The sequence below is a fragment of the Lycorma delicatula genome, chromosome 3 (assembly GCF_047948215.1).
Source record: "Lycorma delicatula isolate Av1 chromosome 3, ASM4794821v1, whole genome shotgun sequence".
Classification (NCBI taxonomy): Eukaryota; Metazoa; Arthropoda; class Insecta; order Hemiptera; family Fulgoridae; genus Lycorma; species Lycorma delicatula.
This window is the reverse complement of record NC_134457.1, coordinates 99974398-99986601: the sequence shown is the minus strand read 5'-3', so window position 1 is coordinate 99986601 and position 12204 is coordinate 99974398. Positions and strand designations below refer to the sequence as shown.

At 30.1% G+C, this 12204-nt stretch overlaps 2 protein-coding genes across 2 annotated transcripts in view; one reads left to right on the top strand and one right to left on the bottom strand.

The window, feature by feature from the left end:
* The window catches only part of imd (death domain-containing immune deficiency protein), a 32592-nt gene extending 23154 nt beyond the window's left edge, over window positions 1-9438 (bottom strand). Inside the window, exon 1 of the mRNA XM_075360252.1 lies at window positions 9236-9438. Within this exon, the coding sequence (XP_075216367.1) occupies window positions 9236-9299 (64 nt within the window). The 5' untranslated portion in view covers window positions 9300-9438. The remainder of the gene's footprint in view (window positions 1-9235) is intronic.
* LOC142321822 (targeting protein for Xklp2-like) overlaps window positions 5727-12204 on the top strand; it is a 58303-nt gene continuing 51825 nt past the window's right edge. The window contains exon 1 of the mRNA XM_075360251.1: window positions 5727-5908. The gene's annotated coding sequence lies outside the window, so the exon portion shown is untranslated. The remainder of the gene's footprint in view (window positions 5909-12204) is intronic.

Sequence of the window (12204 nt, the reverse complement as noted above, 5' to 3'; positions counted from 1 at the left end):
AAAATACAAAAATTTCGAGCTTTCAAAGCCGACAAAAGGAACTTTCTCAGTACTTTATAAATGAAATAACTTGGTTTATTGCAAAAATATTGATGAACTTATGTTGCACTTAGGATAAGTTCATAAACCTGAGGACTGACGCCTTTTCGTAGATTCATACAAGTATAGTATAAAAGTGGTAATGTTACACAGTGGTAACAATGCCAATATCCTTCAATACAAATTGCTTATGGTATTAATTTAAAAGAAACATACGATGTGATGAAAGATGTTCTTGAAAAAATATATTATAAAAAACATAGCTGGAACATATGTGGTGATCTGAAAGTTATAGCTATTTTGTTAGGCATGCAGTTAGGCTATACTAAGTACATGTGTTTTTTTTTGCAAATGGTACAACTGAACTAGGGATAAACATTATGTTAGCAAAAAGTGGAAGAAACGAGATAACTCCAAACAGGAAAAATATTACTCATGAGCCCTTAGTTGAACCCAAAAAATATTTTTACCCCCTCTCCATATCAAGCTAGGACTAATGAAAAATTTTGTAAAAGCAATGAAGAAGGATTGTCTCGGATTTTTGTACATCACGAAGAAATTTCTGAAAATAAGTGAAGGAAAAATTAAAGAAGGAATATTTGTTGGTCCTTAAATAAGAGAATTGGTCAAAGATGATGAATTTAACTCAATGTTAAATAATGCAGAAAGTGTAGCTTGGACTTCATTTAAAAAGATGTTTGCAAAGATTTTCTCGGCAAACAAAAATCCAACAATTACCACAATATTGTTAATCAACTTCTTACCTCATACAGAGCTATGAGATGTAATATGTCTTTGAAAATACATTTCCTCTACTCACATCTGGATTTTTTCCTGGACAACCTCGGAGATGTAAGAGATGAACACAGTGAACGTTTCCAAAAAGACATTTCAGTGATGGAAAGCCACTATAAAGGGAAATGCAATACTAACATGCTAGCCAATTACTGTTGGACATTAAGTCGGGATGTGTCTGAGGTTATTTATAGAAGAAAGCATCAGCAAAATCATTCTAACACAGGTATGGCCATGCAAAATTATAAATTTTATAGATTTTAACTATATTTTCCCTTAATTTTTTTTGAAGTGTAATTCATTTAAAACTAAGGGAGATAGAAAAATTGTATTTACAGATCTGTAATGTACAAAATAAAGCAATTCAAGAAATGGTATTACACGTTGAGAAACATTAAAAAAAATTTTTTTTTGTTTATCAGTGTATTAATTAACTGGGTATTCAACCTAATTTTAAAGGTTTTTTTTTTGTGAAAACTAATGTTTATTTTGAAACAGAGAATAGTACATGTTATTCATAGTACGCCCACTGTTAGCTACAACTTTTTCCCATATTTCTGCTAAAATATGGATTCTTCATCAAAAGAACAACTTGTCTTTTGAGGCTATCCATGAATCAAGCCATTATTGATATTTTCAAAAGAAGTGCTTTTCAGACAGGTGATTCTGCATAAATCATAGCAAATGGAAATCAGATGGGGCAATGTCTGGTGATTACAGGGTGGGGTAGTTCATATCATCCGAGAAGTTCTAGTTCCTCGATTGGTTTATCGACAAGTGGCCGAGTATTGTCATGTTGGAAAATCACTTTGGCATGTTTTAGGCATATTCTGGTCGTTTCTCTTTTAATTCTCGATTTAACTACATTAGTTGTTGGTAACGCTTCCCAGTAATGATTTCATCATATTTTAGCAGCTCGTAATAGACAATACACTTGTGATTTTACCAAATACAGAGCAAAATCATAGATATTTAACCATGCTGCTGATGTTGATAGTTTGGCCAGGCTTGCACTTTGATTTTTTATGCTTGGGTTTTTTGTAATGTATCAATTTTTCATTGTCAGTGATAATAAGATGCAAAAAAAGGCCCTTCCTTCCTTGCTGTTGAAGCAGCAAATCACACAACAGAAAACCCTTCCTTCTTTGCTGTTGAAGCAGCAATTCACACGTGAGTAAAAACACTTTTCCATGTACTTTGGCTTCATTTGTAGAGACACCAATTTCTTGCTTTTGAAACAGTTTGACTTCAGATATTTAGATAAGTCATTTCAATCACATTTAATGCTTTTGCCAATTTTTTAAACGTTTGACATTGATCTTCATCCAGCAATGCCTTCACTTCTTCATCTTCACACTTTTTCAGCTGGCCAGGGCACTCCTTGTCTTCTAGATCAAAACTTCCACTTTTGAATTGTCTAAACCAGTGCTTACAAGTTGAAATGAATGAATTATAATAGCCATAAGCTTCAAACAGCAAATAAAGATTTTCAGCTGTTGATTTCTTCATATGGAAATAAAATAAAAATGCTTCCTGCAAATTGGATTTCAATGGTATAAACCCAACATATTCAACACACTTAAAAATATGTTGTTTACACTTAGAACAAATGAAGCATCCTAATTCTTAAAGCCTAAAGACAGGGCTTTTATATGCAGCTGGCTTTAGCATGAACTGAAACCATCAGGTGCTAATTACACATCTCTTATAAATCCTTTATAATTAAGTTTAGTACCACATAATAACAAAGCACACATACATTAATAAATACAAAAAACCAGAAATAACTGCAATAATAACACTAAGTAGAACATTAGACACACATTTTACTCATAAAGATCATTCAAGTATTAACAAAACTTAGGAAACAACCTTTGAATATCATCAACTCATAGCAATGGGATATACATATTAGTGACAACATGCAAATTTTTACTTAGTAACAAACTAAATAAACTTGAATAATATTTAATTTTAAACAAAATTTAATGTGACATTACACAAATTCAAAAATATTCAATATACTGTTAGATGGCTCTTAACCATTAGTACCTTTAACAGCGCTATGTGCAATACCAGTCAGCAGGAAACTGAATTATCTTTCTGATATTTTCTAAAGTATTCTGAAAATATCTTCAAGCACTATATCTATACTTTCAGGTACAACTTCTGGCACTGCACTATTAGGGAAAGTGAGCCAAGATTTATTACATAAAAGTTCATCACCCTGACCTAAAAATGTTATTTTAAATTATGGAGATTCCTTTAATTAAGATATTTTGTTAATAGAAAAATTTTGAATTTTAGTATAAACTTAGTTTTAATGATATCAATATTTTCTTTGTACTCCATAAATGTTAAGTATTGTATGATTTCATTTTTTAAATAATGGCTTCCTGAGTTAAAGAAGTAAATAATTTATTCTGAATGATACATAATTATACAAAATAAAAAGTTAAAAAAAAATAGATTAAGAAAATAACAATTTAAAAGGCATTAAAAGTATTTGAGTACACGTATGCTCAGACAAGTGGACATCCTATTTCTGTAAATTATTTTGAACAGTTTTTAAGAGATGTGTAATCTGAAGTGTTCATGATCATTTGTGTCTGACTGGTAAACACTACTCTATGAATCAACATTATGATGATACAGTATTGTATTTACAAAATCTTTTAAGCATATTCTTTAAACAACATTGAAAAAATGTGCAGTTAACATTTTTATTTAAAATTACATATTCAGTAGATAAATATGTTGTTTGTTGATCCTGAGGAAGATTGATATGTATGCTGCATCATATGAATTATGAATAAGGGTTTTTAGACCTTGCATATCCTGCTTTAATTATTTCATATGATGTTATTTGAATCACAATATGGGTCACTGATCAGACCGTTTTAAATAGGGTCTGATTTAATGTGTTTAAATTTTGAACAGCAGATTCTGCAAAATAAAAATTGCCTGTTCAGTGAGAAAAAAATTATACAACAAAAATTAAAAAAATAAAATTTTACATTAAGCTTGTAAAATACATGCTTTTTTTAATGCCACAGACAGCTACCATATAAATTTAGCCCTATTTGTAAATAACTAATACTTCAAATTTTCATACTTTTATTCAATTTCATAGATCAGCATGGCAAATGATATTTACATTTTAATAAAATAATAAAAAACATGGCAAAATAGTGTGATTATTTAGAATGCTGTAATTATTAGTTTTCCACCTGTGTATTTACACTGTATAATACAATGTAGATTCTTACATAGTATAAATATGTAAGAGAAAGTATGCTAATAGAGTTAAATTTTATATATCAGAACTTTTGCAGATCTTAACATTTTCATGATCTCCTCCACCAAAAATTTGGATGAAATCTGACCACGATGATTTCTCTGTAAAGCATTAAATGTCATTTACAAGTGGTTATCTCTAAAGTAAAGACAGTCTCATTCTAAAAAAAATTCTTCTGAAAACTTTACAAAAATTTTTTATTTCTCTAACTGCATACCTTATACTACTTCTCTATTTAATCACCACATGAATTAGTTATCACAGCGATACACCAACTTCAGTACACCCTTGACAGTATTCTTCTGCCGCCAGTCCATTTACCCACTGATTAACAGCATTTTTAAGTTCACCGTCACCCACGAATTGCTTAACACTTAACAATTCTTTCAATTTCCCAAACAAACGGTACTCAAAAGGAGCTAAGTCCGGACTATATGGTGGGTGATCGTAAATTTTCCATCCAAATGTTCTCAGTAAATCACGTGTCGGATCCGCAATATGTGGACGTGCATTATCTGCAAGCAGGACGACGCCGTCGGTCAGCCGCCCACGTCACCGATTTTGAATGGCGCACCATAACTTACGTAGAGTTTCGCAGTAGGCTTCTGCATTTATAATCATTCCAAGTAGCATGAAATCGATCAGCAATATGCCAAACCGATCCCAAAAGACTGTGGCCATCAGTTTGAGTCCAAATGGCTGTGGCTTGACTTTTGCTGGTCTGGTTGGTGATTGAGGATGACGGCATTCACCTGACTACCGTTTTTTCTCTGGCGTGTAATACGTTTCATCGACGGTAACAATTGGTTAGGGAACTCATCACCTTTTTCTATGTGGCGCATCAAAAATTTCAAAGCAGATCCCATTCTGATTTTTTTGTGACGTTCCGTTAAGACGTGCGGCACCCAACGTGCACAAACCTTTCTGAAGCCTAAATGGTTATGAACAATGCGACCAATAACAGCTCTTGAAACATCAAGAAAAAGAGCCAGGTCGGAAATCGTTGAGCGTTGATCTTTTCTGATTTCATCATCGACGCATTTCAACAAGTTCTCGGTGATTATCGAGGGCCTCCCCGAACGTTCATCATGCACATTAATTCTGTTATTTCTAAACCTTTGACACCATTTTTGGACGTTTCTTTCATTCATTACACTATCACCGTTCACAGCATCCAACTGCCTATGAATTTCAGCCGTCTTAACGTTTTGATGGTTTAAAAAACGTATGACTCCACGTACCTCACAGTCGGCGGCAACATCGATTTTCCTCATTTTATAACGTAATAACTCACACGTAATCGAAGATACTACAACACGACAACTTACAGACTACAATGCAATGTGCACATTACTAGCGTGCGTGGCCGTAAACGACATAGTTCGCCAACCTTAAGGAGAGAAATTTTCCAGCGGTCTTTACTTTAGAGATAGCTCTCGTAATTTTGATCACAATAATTGGTCAAGGGGATAGGAGGACCTTATAGTTCCCATAACTCAAAATTTTACTCAAACGTAGAATAATTTTTTAAAATAATTCTTTACTTGCATATACATATTTTAAATGTTTCACTTTATTTTCCTCCACAGTAGCAGTCCACTGAGAGCAGAGCCAATTTCGCATTGTTTCATATACTGGAAAGTTTTTTAGTATATATTGTTCAAATTCATTTAGTTCATGACTAATGTACTATATGCAAAATTTCCATAGTTAACATCTTTGTATATAAGAGAATTTTGAGGCTTGTAAAGGCTGATGTTGATATTTGAACTGTTTGTAAGTATTATTTAAATCTGTGAGCAAAAGTACAATTGGTTTAAAATACATACAAAGTGCAGTCACCACTTTAATTTGTATATACTTGAGTTACATTCTTATAGATGTATGCTCTTTTATTATGTTGTGTGATCTTATGTATTTTGTAATTATAAAAATAAATAAATGTTATTAATAGAAGGTTAATAACTTTTTTTACTGAAAATTTTGAAAATAATTACCATAAATATGTGTTATTGGAAGAAACTGCATAAAATTAAATTAATTTTTTACAATTTTTTGTCTTCGGTAATTTTATCTGTAGTTTATATCTCATGTTTTCATATGTTTATCTCATGGCTATAGACTTGTAATTACAAGTCCATAGCCATTAATATGAAATAGGTATTTTATTATGAACCTGGCACCTCCAGATGAAAAGCTGAGATGCTATCACTCACATCCAGAGACCAGCACCATATATGGTGCAGTAAAAAGCTATCATTTGTGGAGTTTGGTGGGGGTAGATCTGTCTATTTTGAAGGTGCACTTGAGTTTAGATAATTGAGCGTTTTGTAATGTAAATATTCTGTAGTGAAGTTTAAGTTATGAGTGTAGTGTATTGATGATCTGAAGAACACACGACTAATTTTACTGCCTTGGAAGAACAGACGTATGATGTCAACAACATAATTTGTATTAGTATAATATTCTCTTTATTTTTTACTGTATACACATACTCTTAAAATTAAGAGAATATTAGATCCATAAATCTCACACAAGCTACTCCCATTGGAGATCTAGTTTAATATAATATTTATTGTAGTATATGAAATATTTTGGTGTTACAGTTTGTGTTAGGTTAACATTTAATGTATGTTTTCTACCTATGCTTTTGATATCTTTCTTTTTTCTGTTTAGCCTCCAGAACTTCCGTAAGGTATTACTTCAGAGGATGAATAAGGATGACATACATGAATTTAAAAGGAGTGTTGTAGCCTTGTACAGTCTCAGGTTGATCATTTCTGAGATGTGTGGTTAATTTAAACACAGCTACCAAAGAACACTGGTATCCACAATGTAGCATTCAAATCCATATAAAAATAACTGTCTTTACTAGGATTTGAACCTTAGAACTCTTGACTTCAAAATCAGGTGATTTGGGATGATGAGTTCACCACTAGACCAACCCGATTGGTTAGATATGTTAATACCTGAAAATATATACACATACACCCACACACACACGCACACATACACACATTAAATAAAAAATGCTAACAACCATCACTAACATATAATTTTACCTCTATAAAAGAACACTAACCAGACTGAAATCTCCAGTACTCTATTTCATTCCTAAGACCCATGAAGACAGTCTAATTATAACAGTAGTATACTGTACATTGACGGCTATATACAGCCCAGCTGATATATGTAAAAGAGATTTTAACAATACAAAACAATTTTGAATTGATAAATAGAAATATATCCCATAACTACAAATTAGCATAGCATCTCTTTACAGACTAAATAATATAAAAATGGTCCTATGAACATGAAAAACTTAAGCCTCCTACAAAATATGCAAATATAACTCTGCTCTCCACACTGAAAAAATGAACCTCAACAAAACTGAAAATCCATACAAAACTAATTCACTAATGTATAAAAATATAAAAAGAGAAACAATGCATATGAAGGATTCTCTGTGAGTTCATAGTTAAAAAGAGTTCTCCAAGAATTCATATAGAGCACAAATACATTAATTTATTATTAACATTCACAACAAAAACTGATAAACTAAAATTCCTAGATTATTTAACAATCACATAAATAAAAATGAATAACAAACATAATTTCAAACGTTTCAGAAAATTCCAATAAACATTCATTAAACTTGTATTATTTAGTTTCTAACCATTTGCCCATAACTGAAAGCAACTTCAAATATGAACTTAAGATGTAATAAAACAAGCTCATAAAGAACACGACACACATCTCAGGAATGGTTGACCTGAGATTGTACAAGACTAAACTTCATTTACATTCATACATATCATTCTCATTCATCCTCTGAAGTTTAATATCACATGGTGGTACCAGAGACTAAACAGATAAAAAAATAAAAAGACAACATATTCAAGACAATAACCAAAATTGATACATAGAACTTACAAATTACACTGCCTGAACCTCAAATTAAAGTATGGTAAAAATTTCAATAAAAAATGTATTAGTTGGTACAAGACACAATCAAACTACAAGAAATGACATTATCAATAAACCCACACACACATTACAAGCATCATATAAACCCACTGCATTACAACAGTTCAGAACGCACACGCTCCCAGCCTAAAAATTCATCAACTACAGTTTAAATTGTACATCATTTTTCAACCATACAATTTCAAAATTTAAACTTCCCTCTAAAAAAGTACATTTAATAATACACATTCATTATTACTTAATCATTCCTAAATCATTACAGCTCATTTTACTTACTAATAGTGAAAAAATTGAGGATTCCTAATACCAGAACAAAATAGCTGTTAGTTCATAAAAAAAGATAAATATTTTCACTAATCTGAAATTTTATTTTAATTTTACATTTTTTACCTCAGGAAAATATGGGAAAAATTAACGTGACAAGAGTGCTAACACAATTATTTTAAAATATAAACAGCAGAGATATATAGATAAACAACCAGATATTTAAATTAAACAATATATTTATATATAATTGTATAAAATATATTTTTTTAGTTTTAATTTAATTAATAAAAATAAATAATAAAAAACACTCCAAAATAAACAATGTAATTTTTGGTTTTTTATTATTTTTAGCAAATATTTTTATAATATTGTTTACATGACTTTTTTAATTTAAAAAATCCCAGATAAGAGAAATATGACAATTTTATCACAAAAATTTAATTATTAGGTTTATAATATAACTCTTGACAAGGATGTATTATCTATATTTCTTATCAAAACAAAGAAATAATCATTTCATTAATCTTTCCTTTGCCACAAAGAAAAAAAAATAAAAGCCTAAGGTATAACAGAGTACTTTATTTCATTAAAAAAAAATCGTTTAGTTACCTCAGATAATCATCTTAATAAAACGTAATAATGAAATTAAGTTTAAAACTGAGTTCCCATTTCGTAAAATAAAAACTATTACGAAATTAAATTATATTAATCACAGTTGGGTTGTTGCTGGGTTCGGTTTTCGGTACAAATATGGCATTTTTTCAATCCATAAATATTCACTTTACCATTATAGTAACAAATGTCATATCACTTGCGTATTATATCTAATATAACAATGGATTTATTTACCTGCTGCTTTCATTTGAATGCTTTTTAAAATACCGTTTTTTTTCTTTAATCCCATTTTCTTCATTTGATTCCAGAAACTGTCTCAGTTGTTATAAAGATCACACTGTTAAACAAATCTGAAAAAACATGGAAAAACCTACACCAACCGTTCTTATGTTCCCTACACAAAACAATGAACTAAGAGACAAGCCACGAAGACGTCACTGTATTACTTATCATATTCAAAAGGATTATGGAAGGGGAACAAGGAAAAGTTTACGTTAAACTAACATAGTGCAGAGTATTCCAACTAAACATTTCTTATTTCCGCCATTTTTTGGACATTGTTACTCTAAGCGCTCTGAGAAATTACAACGGGTTAAAAACCCATTACCTTAGGTTTTCTGCTCAGTTCCTGTAAGATAACAATGTTGACTAATGTAGTTATTACATTTTATTTGTACTTAGTTTCTTACTTTTTTGAATACAAATATTTATTTCTGATCGCTAAACTGAGGTCAGGCGTTATCAGTCGTTATCACGATTAATTCTAATGTATTATTTACGGAAAAAACAAAACAAGACAGCCTAGTGTTTCATGTTACTGCTTTGATTGATAGAAATAAACGCAGAAAAGGTTACAGGTCTTACTTATAAATTTCAAATACAGGCTACCTAAATATTAACTAAATATACCGGTTGCACTGTACATTGATGTAATAGTCAAGTTAGAAAAATTATTTAGGGCATCTATAATTATTATTCGTTAAAAATTATTGTAAGATTTTAAAAATTTGGACACGGTGAAATAATATTTGTATACAAATTATATCACTTCTGACCCACCGGTGAAATAAAGGTTTTTTTTAATTACTGAATGCTATTTCTTTCTCAGCAAATGAAATCGAACACACCGGTATTATTATAACAGTCGATTCCTGTTATAGTATTGATTGGAAAATCACCAATAATCGGGAAATCATTTGTTTAAAAATTGTAAAATGATAACTAACAGAAATGAAATGTTCGTGAGTGGTAATAAGAAATACATTTTAGAAAAGTTTAAAGATTTTATACAAATCTTCAAATTATAAAAATGTTTTGTATAAATCTACACTTGATTAGGAAACATTGAGACAATCCACGAAGGATTACTAAGCTCATGAACACCAATCACGAGAATCATTACATTTTCACATTAACTAATCAAAGTGAAATAAATTACTTCATTATCAATTTTTGTATACTCAAAATGAAATGTTCTTGGAATGCAATAAAGTATCACTAGGTCTTGAATACCATTGAACTACTAAAGTCTGGTACTCTTTATCGTGTGTAATATGGAGTACTCCTCCAGAAAGAGGAGTACTAATTTACTGTTTTCTCAGAGTAATGTTCACTATGTACCAGTTTTTGCAGTTAACATAGTAAAGGCGTCACTTCTATGGCTGAATATTAATTAATGAGTGGACATGGAATGCAAAAGTACTACGTGTAACTTTGTGTAGAAAACAATTAAAAAAAAAACAAAAAACACTTAATTCCTCACATTCCCTAGTCTGACATGGGAAGCGTTTATTTGTCGGAATGGTTGTGCTGTTTGGAAAAGGACTTGTGACATGTCAGTTTACCTATAACCATTACCGTTTTTGTCTGGTAGAAAATTTATAACAGACAAAAAAGTGGTCTTGTGTAACCGGACAGACTGATTCAGAAATTGATTTATTTTGATTATTGTATCTGAGATAGCTCAAATTATAAATTACTAAAAAAATAAGTAAAATAAAGTAAGCAGAAATTATACAGAGTGTATCACGAAGTCCCCGGGACTTTCATAATTTTGGTTGTGAAAATAATAGAAAACGTTCATGTAAACATATGTCCTAATAATTTGTCTGCGAGTTACGGCTAGTGAAAGATTTAGCTTAGATTTCAGTTATCTCGGTGAAATGAGGTCGTACTGAAATTTTTAGGATGTTAATTAAGGGGCAGAATTAGTGATTCTTATGGTTTTTTACCTGAAAAATCGAATAAAATAGGTTACAGAACCGTTTATGCAGTAGCTTTTGAAAAATATGGAGTAAAAGCCACTAAATTAGAAAAACCCTGGTTTTTTTTATGTTTGACGTACAATAACTTTGTTAAATGGGTAACAAACACATAAAACGTTTAAACAAAATTTGTGCAGAATTTAATTTTGAACAAAATGGTGTAAGATAAGTTGAATAAAACTAAAAAAAGTTATAAAATTTCGAATTTTATTTAGAAATAATACGCTAGACCAAAGTGCATTATACGTACCAGATTATAAAAAATTTTCAAAAATGAGTCCGCCATTTTCAACAAATTTCTTGACACACTTCTGAACTGCTTTTATTGCCCTTTTTAGTTCTTCAGGGCTGTCATTAAGCGCTGTGATCCGAGTGCTAACATAATTATTTTAAAATATAAACAGCAGAGATATATAGATAAACAACCAGATATTTAAATTAAACAATATATTTATATATAATTGTATAAAATATATTTTTTTAAATTTAATTTAATTATTAATAAAAATAAATAAATAAATAAACACTCCAAAATAAACAATGAAATTTTTGGTTTTTTATTATTTTTAACAAATATTTTTATAATATTGTTTACATGACTTTTTTAATTTAAAAAATCCCAGATAAGAGAAATATGACAATTTTATCACAAAAATTTAATTATTAGGTTTATAATATAACTCTTGACAAGGATGTATTATCTATATTTCTTATCAAAACAAAGAAATAATCATTTCATTAATCTTTCCTTTGCCACAAAGAAAAAAAATTAAAAGCCTAAGGTATAACAGAGTACTTTATTTCATTAAAAAAAAAGATCGTTTAGTTACCTCAGATAATCATCTTAATAAAGATGATTATCTTTATTAAGATGACTACCAAGTCTCCTGGGTGTAAATGTTGAACTGGCTGTTTATGATAAGGATAAAACTTGTTTTG